This window comes from Eurytemora carolleeae, unplaced genomic scaffold, assembly GCF_000591075.1.
Source record: "Eurytemora carolleeae unplaced genomic scaffold, Eaff_2.0 scaffold1429, whole genome shotgun sequence".
Lineage (NCBI taxonomy): Eukaryota > Metazoa > Arthropoda > Copepoda > Calanoida > Temoridae > Eurytemora > Eurytemora carolleeae.
Window position 1 is genome coordinate 33,162 of NW_019397340.1, and position 18,195 is coordinate 51,356.

The 18,195-nt window shown below is 32.3% G+C and overlaps 1 protein-coding gene across 2 annotated transcripts; it reads right to left on the reverse strand.

Annotated features, from left to right (window-relative positions):
• Positions 1-3,184: 3,184 nt before the first annotated feature.
• Positions 3,185-16,813, reverse strand: LOC111713615 (uncharacterized). Of its 2 annotated transcripts, XM_023488511.1 has the most exons (13): positions 16,619-16,811; positions 12,945-13,045; positions 11,744-11,791; positions 10,482-10,577; positions 9,815-9,885; positions 9,420-9,501; positions 7,668-7,740; positions 6,748-6,801; positions 5,130-5,163; positions 4,869-4,910; positions 4,516-4,587; positions 3,535-3,593; positions 3,185-3,364 (listed from the first exon to the last, which is right to left on the reverse strand). In XM_023488511.1, exons 1-13 carry the CDS (start codon positions 16,636-16,638, stop codon positions 3,292-3,294), a joined length of 825 nt encoding a protein of 274 aa, XP_023344279.1. In that variant the 5' UTR covers positions 16,639-16,811; the 3' UTR covers positions 3,185-3,291. The 2 variants fall into 2 exon arrangements, with proteins under 2 accessions (XP_023344279.1, XP_023344280.1); XM_023488512.1 differs by lacking the exon at positions 11,744-11,791 and having other exon boundaries at positions 16,619-16,813.
• Between the last annotated feature and the right edge of the window lie 1,382 nt (positions 16,814-18,195).

Here is an 18,195-nt window from a genome sequence, read left to right on the forward strand (position 1 = left end):
AACCGTAAGCAGTCAAAACATAAACAACCAAATTGTAAACATAGTAGACGAAACTCTTATGGATCATAGCTTTCTCAGTAGGTATCACTATACTAAATCTAAGATTTATTTAAAAATACGAAACATTCGTCACTGAATTCCAATGTTTATTGGGGGACCCTGTAATTTAACAGTTAAGAAGTTAGAAGGAGTTAAAAAGTTAGAAAGTAAGAAAAGAATCTGAGACTCTAATTACATAAAAACGTTTAGTTGTTCGTTCATATGAACGTTTTAATAAACAAAACGTTCGCTTTAAGTCTTAAATGCTCGAAATTGCTAGCACAAAACCTAACATTAAGAAAGAAAAAGAAATAATGATAAGATATTCTTTAAAAGTATTTACAATGTTAGAGGAAAGGTTTAAATCCCGTTTTATTGAAACTAAAGAACATTATCATTTGCTTTCTTTTTATCAAGTCTTGTTAGCTTTCATTTACTAGAGCTTTCAAATGTTTATAATGCGACGGAATGATAACTGTTATGAAACTTTTTTTAGTTGAAAAATAATACTGTAACAGTTTTTAAAATGCTAAATTTATCATTATTTAGTTGTTAGCGTGCAACTTTTTATGGTTTTTGGACAAAATACGTTTAATTAATTATGGTTTAATATACAAAGGAATTAAGCTGTTTCCACTAACTCAAATTTTCTCGAATCCCTTTATCTTTGAAGCCTGGTGGTGTAAACTTTGATGATTTTATCTAACAAAATTAAAAGTATGAAATATCTAAGGTCTACGACATTGGGTTGCAAAGATAAAAGGATTGATATTTATCGCTGATTTATTTCTAAATTATCCACCGACAAACGACTTCCATATATTAATTATATCACAATCACAACTTACGAAAACATTTGCTCTATTTCGTAATCAAAAGAAAGACCAAGGACGACAATCAATGCATAAATGTCTAGTTTTCTATTAAATAAATAAAACATAATCATTCGAGTCTGGTTTTGGCATCTTGACACTTGACAGAGGATTATTTTATTTTTCTTACTGTCCAACTGTTCGTTATGATTATTTTTCCGCTGGTTAGTTCTCGTTTTGAGACACAGACGGATCCACTTAATTTTTTTCTGCTTCATGTGAAAATAAAAAGAAGAATTGAAATTGGAGCTTTAGTTAAAAATATCTCTTCATTTACTTATTCTACTAGGGTATAAGTGTGCTTCGCGCCCATCTTTTATTAACATGCAATGTATAAAGCTTTTCAAGCAGCTATTTTTTCTTATTCATAATTGTAAAACTAAAAACTTTGCTGACGTTTTAACGTTTATTGGATACAAATAGACAGAAAGACAACAAATAAATTGAGTCTTTTCAACAAACTCTGATTTTCTACTTCATATATATCTTTGCAACTCAATGTCGTAAGGTCTTACTTGTTTCAAACTATGAGTTCTGTTGGATCAAATATTTGCAAGGTTGCAAAGATATGAGGATTAGAACATTTGAATTTGGGGGGGCAAAGACTCATTCTGAATATATACTTTTGTATCCAGCAAATGTCAAAACGGCTGAACCGATCAGGCCCAAATTTTGTGTATGACCACGCATGACCCCTAGGAAGGTTTAAGGATTATCAAAATTTCAAAAATTTGCCCTCAACAAAATTCGATTTACTTAAAATTTGGAAAATCCACGACTTTTCTTGCAACATCCACAAACTTTTTTGGTTTTTGTTTTCTTCAAAGAGAAAAAGTTCAAAATTAAAATAGAAGATGGACGCGAAGCGACCTGATAGCCTGAAACTCTCTCGATATGGAGATAATTGAAAGTTTAGAAAGATTTATTGAAATAAAGTCTGCACTGCAGAAACTTGTGGGAGAACAATCGTTTTTCTTTATTTCGGATTTTGATTAAATAAGTAGATCTACTAGATCACAATGCACCAGTCAGTCCAGCATGCAAAAATAAATAAAAAAGTAATCTTAATAATATAACAGTGGGAGGGGGCGCGTTGCCAACTCCGAGGAAAGATAATTCCCAATTTCTGTGTTCAAAATTGCCAAAATCAACTTAAAATCCCCCATATTTATGGTATACTGAAAACACAGTAAAAAGCGCTTAAAATTGTTTGTGTTATTCTGTTTAAATCTGTTTTTAGTTCTCAGTTTACTGTCATTTCAAGGAGATATCAACAATTTTCAATAATATTTTTCTTATTTTGCATTTTTAAGATCATAACAAAAACATCTCAATTGCGTGTATATTTTGGGGAATTTTGAGAACTAAAACAGAGAATGAGAAAAACTAGAAGAAAAGAACAAATTTCTATTGGAAATATTATCTTCTTTTTATATTAATATATGAATTATAGATATAATACATGATTATATATTTTTTTTTCTGAGCCCAATACGTTTTTTGGAATATATAAATAGATATGTATATATTAGAAAAAAATGTGAACAAAGTTTTTTCGAAGACCTCTTCGCCCAAAATCAAGCAAAAAGATATTCTGAATACCCCAGGTGATACCGAAAGTCCCCTAACAGACAAGTAGATTGATAAGATAGATTTGGGATAATTTCAACAAAAATATGATTGTTTCGTGTTTACTGGTTACGAGGGATTAAAATCTAAAAAAACCACTGCATTTTCGTTGTAAAATGCTTTTATAAGTAAAAGCATATTACGGAAGACAAAATTGGAGCGGACAGGAAGCGATTCGGGTTAACGCTGCGGCTGCCGCAATCTATATTAAGACAGCATTTGCGGAAATAGACATTCGTATACGGCGTGCCTCCCCCCCCCCTAATTCCATTTGTTTTACGGCAACATCGATTTTCATCAAATAAGTTTGAAAGTAAAGTGAAAGACTAAATAGTTTATTCATCAATTGCATCAGTGTGTAAAAGAAATACATCGTACATTCTGATTTGAAATATTTTAAAAGCAATAACAGAATAAATAAATAAATGTGTCAGATTATTAAAAAGTTTTTGCGCGTAAAATCCTGAAATAAATTCTCAACTAGATAAATAAATAAATAAATAAATAAATAAATAAATAGCAGGTTTTTTAATATTTTTTTTGAAAAACAAATACATTTTTTCTTTTTCATGCTCCATACAGTCAAAAAAAGATAAAATATTACTGTTCATAAGTTTTTGGTTGTTAGAGATTGATTACTTTACTAAGACTATGATTGCAGGATCAGGGGCGAATTCAAGGAAGAGGGGCTATCAGGAGTCAGGACCGAGCCCCTGGAAAAATTAATGTTTAAGCCCCTGAAATAGAATCGTCAATATTTAATATTTCTGTTCACAGGTTTGTAAAATAGTTCGTCTTTACAGTCCACAGAATTCAAGGATTGTCTGAAAATATAAAAAAATATAAATTTTACATGTACAACATTGGAGGAAAACAATTGAATTTAAGAACAAATATTTTATTATGGGAACTGCTGGATAAATCAAAAAGTTAATTTTCGTTGAAGAAAATAATTTTAATTTAACTCATTTTTTAATTGATCTCCTGATAATACCTAAAATTATAAAAAGAGCGTTGAGATCTCGAATTTGAGCAGTTTCTACTGGAATCTTTCTAAAGAAAAAACAATGTTTTAAATTCGAAATATCCCACATCATCTAGATTGGACAAACACCAGGCTCGAATATATTTAGAAGACGACATTCTATAAGTCCATTGAAGCCAATGAATTTTTGAAAACCGCGATTTACATAAAAATATTGAAAATTCGAAATTTTCTAGGAATAAAACAATATACAGTGTGTCCCACGAAACATGACAGTTTGAATATGGTTTAAAATGTCTTCTTCCATAATTCTTTTAGTTGTTAGTTACTATAGCGAATGACAATTTTTTATGGCTGTCCTATTATAGTAAAATTGATTTCAAAGTAAAATTAATTTTTACTAAAAGTGTTTTTAAACGAAATAAACTGCAAAAAGTCTTTTATATCTAATACAGCATATGGAAGAAGACATTCAAAACTATTCACCAACTGTTCTGTTTCGTGGGACACCCTGTACTTGCCGAAAACTTATTTGTACTTTAGTTGTATAATGAAGCGTTTTAGATGTTGAAACCATCTAACATTTCATTAGATGGTATAAACGTATAAAGGAAGATTCTTAGTAGTTGAAATCAGGTTGTAATAGGCCGGCTTATATTAGGTTAAATGAATAGATGGGGGCACATAGATTTAGCAAAAAGTCTCATCAATTTTTAGGACAGGGTCGACTTTGAAGTGTCGCCATACCTTGGGCTTTAATTTTAACGCTCTATCTAACTTATACTTTTCTGTATTTCTTTACATGTACATTTTAGCACAGAAAATCACTTGTTGTTTGTTTTGGTTTTGAAGAAGTAATTGGCAAAATTCTTGTCGATTTATGATTGAGAGCTTGCAAGCTTTAAATCACAGTGGGGGAGGGGGGTGCACTACAATATGGAGATGGGGAATATGGGGTACTTCTAGATGGGGATGGGAGGGGGGTACTACCTGTAGACACTGAATTTGAATAATATTGAAGAAAAAATTCCCAACAGCGTTAGATTTCTCAGATCCGACTCTCTTCATCATTAATATTTACTTTCACATGTATGATTCTTGAACTTGAATTGAAATCACAAAATTCACATAGTCCTGGCATTTTCATAATATGGTCCGCCTTCATTGTGCTTTTAATATTACCAGAGATATAAAGAATATCGACCAAAATTGTCTAATTATGAACGAGGAATTTTAATTTTAAAAGCCGTCTTTAAATTGAATTGTTTCGTAGGACACCCTGTAGAAAATGTAGAAATAATAATAAAATGTATTTTCAGCGAAATGTTTAAATAAGTAAATGCCTTGAGACAATTATAAAAACTTGTATCACACTCACAAGCAACCTGTAAAATATTTATTTCAGAGTTGGGTCAAAATAAAGAAAAACAAAATTTACGAATTATTTTAAACCTAATAGACTTAACTGTGATACCATAATTAAATGCAAACTGGTCAAACTTTTTATAGCAATTTAAAGAGCTTCCAAAGACTACAATTTTGGTCTAAGAATAAGTTTGTTATTATTCTTTTTTAGCATAGAACTTTGTAAATCTTTAAATTACCTTAGTGTACGGATGCAAATTAAGAACTCCATATCTAAAAATATTAAGTTTTCTTAAAGGGACCGTTCACTTATTTGGCTAATTTCATGGTGAACTAAATAGCCTATAGTAGCTATTCATTCGTATTATAGTCTTACTTTTCAAAGAAAACTATGGCTAGAGAAATTCAGTGCAAATGTACTATACCTTTGCATAGACACTATTTAAACGTTTTTTCAGTAAACACAGACCAATAAAATATAAAATTATTATATTTCAATGACATAATGTGTAAGCAATTATACGAGGTATGTCCAATAAGTTTTACGAATTTTTTCAAAAGTACTTTTAAACTTCTCGGCCTTTTTTTCAAAGCTCACTGTATCCATCCCGGTTGTTTTCTCCCAACGGGATTTATTCGTAAAACTTTTTAATTCTATGTAATTCACATTTTCCCTGAGGTTGTTTAGCTCTGTTGTCACAGCACAGGAACGTTTTTAATATTTAATACCCACCAGAGAGAAAACACTTGGGATGCTCGATACACAAAATTTGTGCCTAAAAACTTCCCAAATTTAAAGCAGACACCTTTGACATGATCCAAAAAGCATTAGAGGAGAATACTATGGACAAGGCAATATTCTACAAGTGGACTAAAAGGGGAAAAATGTTATGGAGAGTGTTGGCAGAATTGGGTTCTCTGAAACGTAGATTACAAGGACCCTTTCTACAAGAAAGGTTCACGTCTTCCTTTGACTTTTAAAGTTTACTTCACCTCTAGAACACGCATAAATGGGTAAAGTATGGGGTCTATAGATAAAACATTTAGGATGTGACTAGTGAAAAGCTGAGACGTCTAGAAGTACCATTAAAAGATTTTTCGCAAAACTTATTGTGCATCCCTCGTAAATAAAATGTGAAAACTTTTCATTTTAGAATTAGCAAGAAATTAATGTTTTTCATTTTTAAACATAATTTAACATGTGTTTATACAAAGACGACCTTCTCTCTCCGTCAAACCGATTCCTAGATTCCAACTCGGGGATTCCTAGAGAAGAAGGGCAAACTTTGAACAAAATTAAAGATTTTTACAATTAATGATTAGATTCTACAGTTTATTCTAATATTTGAAAATCTAAAAAAAACCATGACTAAGACAAAAAGCATCAAATAGTGTAAATGCTAAGGTACCGAACCTTTTCGCTGTAGTTATGAACGCGAAAATCGACCTTTTCTCCGGCCACAGTTGTCTTTAAAAAGTAAGACTTAATTATACAAATGAGGCTAATATGCTACTTAGTTTACCCTCAAATTATCCAAAAAAGTGAACTGTCCCTTTAAAAGTTGGATTAAATTCGTTCGTTTTTCCTAAAACTTGTAAAGACGAGAATTCATACATTCTTTCGAGATCTCCGGCGTTATAGTACAGGGTGTCCCACATCATATTAGACCGAGAATGGGTCTAAATTACGATTTTCGGGACTAATTAGAAAATTTCATTAGAATGAATCATTTTTAAAAATAACATAAGGCTTATATAAGAATTTTCTTGCGGAAAATGATAAGTTTTTCGAGTATTTTGGTGTTAAAGATTGGAGATAATCTAATATGATATGGGACTCTGTAGGTTTACAATTACCTGCTTTGAAGTGCTTTAACTTTTAAAGGACAGTGGTCATGAGCTCTACAGCAACTAAATCAGAACAAATTATAAAAAAACATTGGTTTGAATGTATCAGCGCAATTTTAGTGTACATTTCATTAACATGTGGTAGGCAATTATACAACTACAATTAAGACGACTTTTTATTAAAGTTTGAATTGCATACAAGCTTTTTTTCAAACTACAAGTTTACAAGTAATCAAAGAAAAACTTCTCTCGAGGGCTTCTCATGTGTTTCCATGCCTATGTGTTTCCATGCAGTTTGAAAGCTATTAATCACAAAAAAATCGGAAACCGTCATTATTGTATTGATGTAATCGACTACCACTGTAAGTTTTACAATTTTAGTACAAATGTACAGGTTCTGTACCGGTGTACTTCATTGCCCTTTACGAACATTAGCAGAATTTATTTACATCAGTACAGTTTATGCAGTACGAACTGCAGTATATTTACCTAGAACAGTTTATTCTGAACGCTAGTTTAGTTCAATTACATTATTACAGTTTCTAAGCATACAAGTTCAAGTACATTTAGATTAAATAGTTTGTGTTCTGGGAGACCTACAAAATTAGATAAAATGCAGACGACATTCCAGTGATCTTATCTGTATTTAATGTTATAAAGCAAAAAGTTTTACTGACAGCATGAAAATTAACTTATGAAATAGGTCTGCGGTACACTGCACAACTCCTGTATTTCAGGTTTGATGTTTGTTGGATGGACAATGTAAAAAACTTGATTCTTCCTATTCCAAAGTCTCAATGAATATAAGTACAGTTTAGGTAAAGTGGTCCGTGATTATATCGATACAATACAACTTCTTTTTAATTAAAATTGAAAGTCGTCTTCGTTATATTGATATATACGACGACGACTGTACACAATGTGTTGACCTGTCAAGTCGAGTAGCTGGTCCTAGGCTATCATAGGTTGGGGCCAAGTCATCATACCCACACCATAGAGTTCCTATTTTAGGTTTTAATAATAAATGATGTGTAATTTTATTTTTCAACCTTAAAGGAACAATATACATAATTTCAAACAGCCATTTATTTTTAGCGTGGCATATCCGATTCACAACGTTACACTTAAAAGCCTTTTTGATCATAAATGCATGAGAGAACTAAAATTTTCTCTTTTTTAAAAATTGATATTTTTTACATTTTTCATTTAAGTGACTTTTAGATTTCTCCATTAGGAAAAGTTTAGGAAATATTGATAGAATTCTACCCTTAGAAAACCAACGACATCTTCCTCATTGTTGATCAGATAAAGATTTAACGGGTACCGTTGTGAATCGAAAATGGCAGTCTAAAACTAAAGTATAACTTAAAATAGCATTACAGATAATTTTTTAATCTTATTCCTGATTTTTGTTGGACGAACAATAACAAATGAAAACATTCGAACAAATTTTTTTGCGCTCCATTCATAAATCCAATTTTAGTCATTACAAGCCGTCATTATTTCATCGTACTCCAATAAGCAAACATATTCGTAAATTTTTCTTTTCAAATTATTCGATTTTCAAACTTCGCAAAAGTAGACTTTTTTACGGCCGAACACCTGAAATAATCTGTTTTCGAGAAAAGAAACACAGGTCGAGGGTGCAAAACGGCCTGTGCTTTGTCAACCCCCCCCCCTTCCGCCTTAAAGAACTTAACAGATAAACTTATGGATAGGAAACTTGAAAATAAATTCAAAGTTTTTTCATTCTAGAATACCTTGACAGAAAGTTTTTTCGATTAGAACTTCTGTAATAGAAAATAAAATGAAAAAGTCTGTAAAGAACAAGAAACAGAACCATAAATCTAAGTAGATTTGTATAGTGTCATTGTTTTCAGTTTATGGGTTTGTACGGTTAAACCAAATTTTATTTTTGGCATAAAATGTCAAAAACAAGAACACCCTCAAATTTTGTTTTTTTATTGATTTTGATAAAACAAATGCTTGAAGATGAAGTAAAAAGAAGTAAAAAAAGGAAAAAAAATGTCTTAAAAAGGAACTTTAGAGCTCTTGAATCCTATAAAAAGAAGTATAAATGATGATGAGCCTTAAGTTGGTTCGTTTATTTTGCCTATATTTTCTTTCAGTGTGAAGTTTGGCCTAGTGAAAGAAAAGCAAACATTTTTACTTTTTTCATTCTAAATATTTTCTTTTTCTTACATTATGTCAAATTTTGAGCCTGACAAGAGTGCCGAGTGGTTTATGCCGACCAACAACAAAATCAAGTAAACACAAATTTTTCAAATAATTCTAAGGACGTAAAACAAATTTTCAAGCAGCCCTATACTTAAAAAAGGAGTGGCATGTCCGATACACAACGATACTCATTAAACCTTAAACTAATTAAAACTGAGGAAGATATCGTTGATTCTCTTGCGTAAAAAGTGTAGTTTTCACAGTATCTTTCATTGTCTCGGCAACATAAAACCGCATCATCAAAATCAAATAGTTAATGTCTATCTTTGTGAATCGAACATCTCATTCTACAAATTGATGGACACTTAAAATAACGTCAGTTTAATGGAGTTTAATGGAGCTTCATGGAGTTTAATGAAATTTAATGGAGTTTATCGGAGCTCAATGGAGTTTAATGGAGCTTTATGGAGTTTATTGGAGCTTAATGGAGTTTAATGTCTAACCTGGTAAAATTCCTCGAAATAGTTTAAAATATTCGTTTTCTCCCATCTCAGTATCCACATCCTTCACACTCTCATCTACAGCCTGATTAGTTGTTAATTTATCACAGAGGTGGTTTTAGGGGGAATATCCACCTCTTTAGAAAATTGATTGACGTCCCCCACGACCCAAGTAATTAGGGGCACGCTCCCCCCTTCCTCCTTAAAAATGTTAATGTCTAGGGCTACAAAAAAGTAAATGTGTTAGTGAGGTAAAATCAAAGGCCAATGCGTTGCGACACTTCAAAGTCGACCCAATCTTGCAAATTGATGCAACTTTTCAAAAGCAGTCAAGATATGTGTAAGGAGGCATTAACCCCCCCCCCCCTCCTCCTAGAACATGTTGGAATAAATCCTACCTTAATCCTACATTCATCAACAACAGCCAACATCGTTGGGAAATCCACTTCTTCAACAACGTACTTTAATCCTTTATCAATATCACAAATCCTTCCAATTCATCCATATTGTATTATTCTTGACCGAGTAAAAACGAGATTCTAAAAATCGCAGAAAATAAAATAAAATCAGAATTAAGAAAAATGTATGTTTTGTGATACTGTTAAATATATAGCAGTGACCTCCTTGCAGAATGTTCAAAAACTAAATTTATATTCAAGAAAAAACTGAAAATGTGCAAATTTTCTTTAAAGGCATTTTTGCAAATAGTTGTGCAAAATTTCTTCGCAATTAGTGTGCAATCTGCTTCATTTTGTTCAAGGCTTTCCAAAGAATTATAACAAGTCGAAATCCAATGATTGGAAGTAGGTCTAAATATAGATTTAGTCGGGTAAAGGTGAAATAAGGCATTTAGGCAGTATGCCTGAAAAATCACCGCTTTAAGCCTAAACTGAGGGGCTCGTGTTAGTTAGATAAGTCAAAAATTTGAACAGCCTCAGGCGAATACTTTTAAAGTAACCTCCAAAAACGTCAGGGGGGCCGGGGCAGCCAGAACATGGTTAAGAAAGGCCCATTCAGTAGGTAAATTAAATTAAAAGTTTTAATTTGACATTAATTTGTGATTTCCTAATCTTTCAAGAATTGTCTCTTTGTTAACCTCGTTGGATTCAGCTAATATTAACTGGCAGTAGTCCAGCGTATTCCCAGGACCATTGAACCGGGCTACAGTACAGTATATAGATGTAATTTTAATATAAGTCCAGCGTATTCACAGGACCATTGAACCGGGCTACAGTACAGTATATAGATGTAATTTTAATATAAGTCCAGCATATTCCCAGGACCATTGAACCGGGCTACAGTACACTATATAGATGTAATATTAATATATGTCCAGCATATTCACAGAACCATTGAACCGGGCTACAGTACAGTATATAGATGTAATTTTAATATAAGTCCAGCGTATTCCCAGAACCATTGAACCGGGCTTCAGTACAGTATATGGATGTAATATTAATACAAGTCCAGCGTATTCCCAGGACTATTGAACCATACTACAGTACACTATATAGATGTAATATTAATATAAGTCCAGCGTATTCCCAGGACCATTGAACCGGCCTACAGTACAGTATATAGATGTAATTTTAATATAAGTCCAGCGTATTCACAGGACCATTGAACCGGGCTACAGTACAGTATATAGATGTAATATTAATATATGTCCAGCATATTCCCAGGACCATTGAACCGGGCTACAGTACAGTATATAAATGTAATTTTAATATGATTCCAGCGTATTCCCAGGACCATTGAACCGGGCTACAGTACAGTATATAGATGTAATATTAATATAAGTCCAGCGTATTCCCAGGACCATTGAACCGGGCTACAATACAGTATATGGATGTAATATTAATACAAGTCCAGCGTATTCCCAGGACTATTGAACCATACTACAGTACACTATATAAACATAATATTAATATAATTTCAGTGTATTGCTAGGACTATTGGTCCGAGTTACAGTACAGTATATAAATATAATATGAACATTAGTCCAGTGTGTTACAAGGGTTTCGAGAAAAATACAAAATTTCGCAAAATATTTCTTTCGTATTTCGCAAATTTTTTTTTAAGAAAATGATTTTTGCCAAAGGAAGTGAAAACAATGCAGAATTTAACGAAACCTAGATAAATGCAAAATTTCGCGAATATTGTTTTAAAAGAAAACTGAATCCATTTCATTTTTTAATATTAAAAAAAAAATTTCATTCGCAGTAGGGAAATTGTTAAAAAATTTAAATAAAAGCATTATCCAAAAAGTCTTAAATTCATTATTAATAATTTAATAAATAAATTAGAAATTATACATCTTAATATTCCTAAAGCTATAGTTTGTTGAAAATGAAGCACTCTTAGGGGCCTTTGCACTAAGTTCAGGCCATCAGATTTTTGATAAGGAAAAATAAAATATGAAACTTAAAAATTTTAATAAACCATTTTTTAGAATTATATTATTTGATTGGCAATAAATTTCCTCAGTTTTTTCCCCTCTGGTTTTCCATTAGTTTTCTAGCCCATGAACAAACAAAAAAGAAATGCATCCTTCTTATTTTTAATTAACCTACAGGGTGTCCCACATCATCTTAGATCGTGTATAGCTCAAAATTGTGATTTCAGGGACTAATCAGAAAATTTAAAAACAATGAATAATATTTAAAAATGTAAAAAAAGGTTTTTTGAGTATTATGTGCGTATTTGGCATTAAAGCTTGGAGATAATCTAATATGATATGGGACGCTCTGTAGCAAATCAGTCTCCTTTTCAAAGTATTTCTTGTGCTTAATTTTGATTTAATACATGATTTTTCTATCTAAATTCTAAATATAATTATAAATGAAAATGCAAAAATTCTAGTTTGTTTGTTTGTCAAGTTGGAAAGGAAATGGAACTTGAAATTTCTTTCCTTACTTTCCCTGGAAGCTAAATTGAAATTCTACTGAGCCTGTCAGTGTTTAAACTTCAATGAAATAGTGAATTACATTTAAAGTTCTATGGAACCTTTAAAATGTACAAGTTCAAGACAAGTACAAGACACTAAGCGACCAAATTGCCCCTTTATCTGGAGATGTGGAAAATTTTGATTAAGGCAATGGGTGTCTCTCGAAGTATGACAGTAGCAAGACGACTTTAAGGTCGTCTTTTATTTTTAATAAAATTTGCTACATTTATTTTTCAACCTAATTTTATAAGTAAAATTCTATAGTTCAAATTTACAGAACACCCATAGCCCTGGCATTTCCAAAATGTGGTCTCATTTTTTTTCTGATTTCAATGTTACTCGAGATATGAATAATTTCGTTCAGATTTCGGCAATTTTTCTTTTCTTCAACAATATTGAAATATGAACAAAAGCCTTTTCTCCAGTAACATTAACAGCAAAACAAAACATTTTGAAAAATGTCAGGACTAGGCGATTTTTGTGATTATTGTTTCAAAATCGTACATGTTCTATTTTATGAGTTTTTTAATAAAATTTTAATAAATAATGTACAGCTTGTTTATTTGTCAGCTGTTGCCTGCCTATGTACATGGAAGGGTAGGAAAGTACAGCTAGACCAAAGACGACCCCTCCTAGAACCAGCAGGACAGGACCAACCAGTCGGCGCAGCACGCCCGACAATCTGAAAGTACATTTTTAAATTAAATAAAACACATTTTTAAATAATAAAAAATATTTGTCTGTGTCCATGGAATCGATTAAAAGAAATTAGCTTTACATTTTTCTTTAATTTTTAATCGAAAATCGTTGCAAGCCGCGTGTGCGATAAAATAACTAATTAATTCAACATTATTGAAAAAATGTGTCTTCTTTATCAATTCAAATATTCTAAATTGATTTTATTAAAGTTTTTTAAAATTCATAATTTGGAAAAAATAAAGAATTTAGTTAGCTTAGTGAAGCCATGAGCCTCCGCTATGCATACATGAGCCTCCCAGATTTGCTAGACAGACCGAGCCTCCGCTATGCAGACCGTGCCTACGCTATGCAGTAAACGAACCTCAACCATACAGCACAGCTTTTTTAAAATCTTGGTTTTTATTTGTTTAACAATTTTTTTTTAACGTTTTAGTGGCATAATAATTTTATGGAAGATTAGAGTTATTTATTGATTGTCATGATTAGAATTATATATGGACTTTTAAAGTGGTTTATAAGATTTATACTAAAACTTTAAACATTTCTTGGAGACATATTTCTGGAGTAAACTTAATTTGTTTTTTTTTTGTAATCTTTGATTTAAGCAATACCTTGTTTAGAAAAATGTTAAGATTTAAATAATTTAAAACAAAATTTTCTTGATTTAATTTGAATTACAAAAAAAGATATTGCTTAAACCCAAGATTAAAATAGATATAATGAAATTCAAATCTTATTCTCTAAATATTTTCCTATTTATGAAAAAATTATGTTTTATATACCACTTTATAAGTCATAATTAGGCACTATTTATGATAACTTATAAATACATCTTATGTTTGAAAAACCTTTTTTTTAAAACTTAAAACACAAGTTTTAAAAAATTTCCTGTATAACACAGGCACATTAAGGTGAATTGCGTATGCTCATTAGTGCATAGCTGAGGCTTGGTCTGCCTAGCAAATCTGGGAGGCACTTGTCTCGCTGTGCCTCGCTGAATTAAACGGACTGAAAATGTAATTTCTATTGGCCCCTGGTTTTTACAGTGCGGCAATTTCGGCCATCTGAATCCCCATAACATTATCCTTAAGCTTATTTTTCTAGCTGAAAATTGAGTGTCTGAAAATAATAACTAGTCAACAATATTCCGTTGACTGGAGGCACTCAATTTCCAGCCTGAAAAATAAAGATAACTCGATCAGTTTTCTTTAATCAGACAATTTTGGTTTCAGAGTAATTATGTTCAATGAAAAATTAAGGTTTTTTTGCTGTAAAATCAGGTTAAATGATTAAAAAACAAACAAAGGTGAGAGAGAACTTAAACTACTTTTCATAAAAACAACTACTACAAAGGCGTATACAGGGAGGTAGTGCCCCCCCTCTAGACCTGTAAAAGGGGGCGCCGTAGCCCATCCCCCTAAAACTCAGAGCTTTCACACTTTTCAAATCTTAAACTGAAGAGTGAAGAACAAACAAAAAAATTAGTTTGCTATTCATTCAGTTCTAAGAAGATTGTGTACGTGAACCAGAGCCACCATGACAGAAGTCCGAATGAAAAATCTATATATAATGCACATCCATCCTAATCGGATGGGCGCTATCAGGGATATCGAAGTAAAACAATTATTTTTGACTGTCAAGCCAAAAAGGCTTGAGTTTAGAGGTATTAAAAAACCATTTAGTGTTATTAATTTGTATTTAATTTACTTTAATCATTGCACCGCCGTTTTGTAATCTTTCTTTTTATTACAAACTTACTGAAGTGCCCGGCGTTGCCCGTGGAATTCAAATAATCGAATTAAAACAAAAAGCTTATAACTTATTTAACTTAGTTTTCTCACTGAAATTCAGCCCATTTGATTCAGTCGTTCGTTCAGCCATACCAAACATTTGATTCAGTCGTTCGTTCAGCCATACCAAAAATTTGATTCAGTCGTTCGGTCAGCCATACCAAACATTTGATTCAGTCGTTCGGTCAGCCATACCAAACATTTGATTCAGTTGTTCGGTCAGCCATACCAAAAATTTGATTCAGTCGTTTGGTCAGCCATACCAAACATTTGATTCAGTTGTTCTGTCAGCCATACCAAACATTTGATTCAGTCGTTCGGTCAGCCATACCAAACATTTGATTCAGTTGTTCGGTCACCCATACCAAACATTTGATTCAGTCGTTCGGTCAGCCATACCAAACATTTGATTCAGTCGTTCGGTCAGCCATACCAAACATTTGATTCAGTTGTTTGGTCAGCCATACCAAACATTTGATTCAGTTGTTTGGTCAGCCATACCAAACATTTGATTCAGTTGTTCGGTCAGCCATACCAAACATTTGATTCAGTTGTTCGGTCAGCCATACCAAACATTTGATTCAGTTGTTCGGTCAGCCATACCAAACATATAAATGAACGAAAAGCTTTATTATATATGATTACAATTGTACTCCTCCTTTTTTTCACAACAGAAACTTTTACAATTCATAATTATTTTCTGGACCTTCGTCATTTGTATATCTCATAGAATTTAAGTTTAAGTTGAGTTTTTCATTTTCAAATGTCTTTGCAGACTCCCATCTCTAGTTTAAATACTAATCACTACTAGAATAACAGTATAATAAAATGTCGATTTTTTAGAAACAATGTTTTTTTTTCTGCCAGTTTTAATTGAAGGAGAGATATAGTAGTGCTTGCAAGGTAATTGGACTGTATGTGTACCTTAAAAGTATCTTATACTTATGCCTGATATATATACAAGAAGCCAAATGTTATGAATTTACAGTTCAAAATTTGCCCCCCCCCACCCTAGGAGCTCCTAAGGGGGGAGGAGGAAATTCGCCCCTCCCCTAGATTTTATTTCTGTTTACGCCCCTGAACTACTTTCATTAAATAGAACCAAATATTTAGAAGGAAAATACTTAAAGTTTGACGAAAATAGATCCATTAAAATAAATTTAATAACGTAGAATAATCCAGCGTAAGAAGATCAGTGTGAGAAAGATGATGAATAAACAAATTTTCCACCATTATTGTTATTATAAACATTTTTTTAGCCATAGCTGGACAAACAGCTACATTTTTTGAGGTAACTACTGGAACATTGGCTAAAAGATTCTATTTTTTCTTCTTCAAAAATCGATTAAAAAAATTAGAATTCTTAATAATTCCACGAGCAACGCCGGGCACTTCAGCTTAGCAGTTAACTTAATTTCTATTTTTATGTCTTTTCCCTAAAATGTTAACACTGCAAAAAATAAATTCCAACGAGCTGATGGAAAATTTCGCTCAAATTATAGAAATTGTAGAAACCAAATGGTACATTATTCAAGATTAACATTGAAGGTCAGATGTTTTTATAATTAATTCGAGTCGGCCTTGAATAATTAGGCATGATATGTTTTGTACATGTACTTAACTTATTTCGTCGGTCGATCTCAAGCTAGGGGAGAGGGGGGGGGGGGCAAACAACTATAGGCCAACCCGGCGTCCTATATATTTGATCAGCCCCCTGACACGTTTTGTCAAAATTTAACAGTCGGTTATCTAAATGTAATACAAACCTAGTTAGTCGACTTTTCATTGTTTTATTCAAGACATTTTGTAAAATTAACTGTAGCGTTCACTGCCATTTAGAATCACAATTGTTACTGATTGTACAAATGTACATTGTGTACTTATAACTTAATATATAATGTACGCAATATATCTTGATATGCGCGACTTCTCGATATATCTGCGTAACATTACGCAACTAGGTTTCACTCGGAACTCTCCCGGCCCGTCAGGACAGCTTTTACGCGCGCCCGGCATGGTCTACTCACTACTCAGATACACAGTTCACACATACACACGCGCAATGGTATCACGATAAGGAAAAATAAAATATGAAACTTAAAAATTATGAACGAAATTCTTAATATCTCCGGTATTATTGACACCACAAAAGAGGCAGACCCCATTTTGGAAATGCCAGAACTAGGCGAATTTGGTGGTTATTAGCTATTGTTTCAAGAATCAGAAAAGGTTGACGGTAGTTGAAATGAACAATAGTTCAAACGGCAGTAGTTCAAATGAGATAGCACCATTTCTGCAAGAAAACTTTTATAAGCTTCGTAAAGACGACTTTTATCGTAGAATTTTAAAAGTTCATGTTGGCATGGTCCGAAAAATGCTATAAATGAAAAAGTAAACATTGTCGCTCTAATACTTTTGAGCACTAAGTCATTAATTTCTTCCTGAAAATATATTATTTTTGTAAATGACTTTGCAGTTTTCGTGAGTGCAGCGATCTGCAGTTTTCGTGTCTGCAGCGATCTGTTGATTATCCCATGGTAATAAATTGCGGTTTTTTGCAATAATTACTTTATAATTTTATTTAGGTATATACTCGCTGAGGCCGACGGGTGAGGGTCGGACGAGGGAGGGAAGGCCAAGCGGCCATGAACCCCTCGGAAAAGTCTCCGAAACCCTGCAGAAACAGTCTCTGAACCCCGTGGAAAATCTCCGAACCCTGTGAGGAGCAAAAATTGTGTTATTCTAGGGGAAATCGGATGATTTTTTGATTTTTTTCAACATATGGCACAGGATCAAACAAAAGTATTACAAATAAATGCAATTTTGATCTTATTCACGGCCCTAGTATATGTTTATTTTGTATTCCTTTTTAAGCTTATTAACTTTAAAATGGACCTACGCAACAACGCACAATGTTTTTAGTATTTCAATGATATTTTTCATGAAAATTCAATAACTAAAACTGGGGCATTTTATACCTACAGCGCAAAACTAGGGCTGGGAAAAGTTCCGTTAAGGGAACGGATGTTTTCAAAAATTAACGGAAGTGTCCGTTAGCGAACGGCAAAAAAGAATATGTTAAAACGTTAACGGAACGGCCATTAGCCGTATTTGAAAAAAATTAAGGACTAAAAACGAAAACGGAACGACGGATTTATTTTTAAAAGGTGAATTTCGATAATATTTTTATCACCTAAAATTGTATTTAACTTAAAAAATTCTTTTTTAAGGGTTTGAATGTCGTCTTCATGGTATAGCTATCATATAATAAACTTATTCATGATATTTTTGTTTGTAACAGCTAGCACATCTACCCGGCTGAAATCACCGACAGTTTTAAAAT

Bases quoted from the DNA above. Each gene is read 5' to 3' on its own strand.
- LOC111713615 (XM_023488511.1), bottom strand. From the start codon at position 16,638: ATGAAAAGTCGACTAACTAG. The intron at 5,164-6,747 runs GTAATTGTAAAC...TAATATTTTTAG, and splicing joins GTTAAAGCACTTCAAAGCAG to ATATGGAGTTCTTAATTTGC. The intron at 3,365-3,534 runs GTATTATCAGGA...TTATATTTTCAG, and splicing joins CGCTCTTTTTATAATTTTAG to ACAATCCTTGAATTCTGTGG.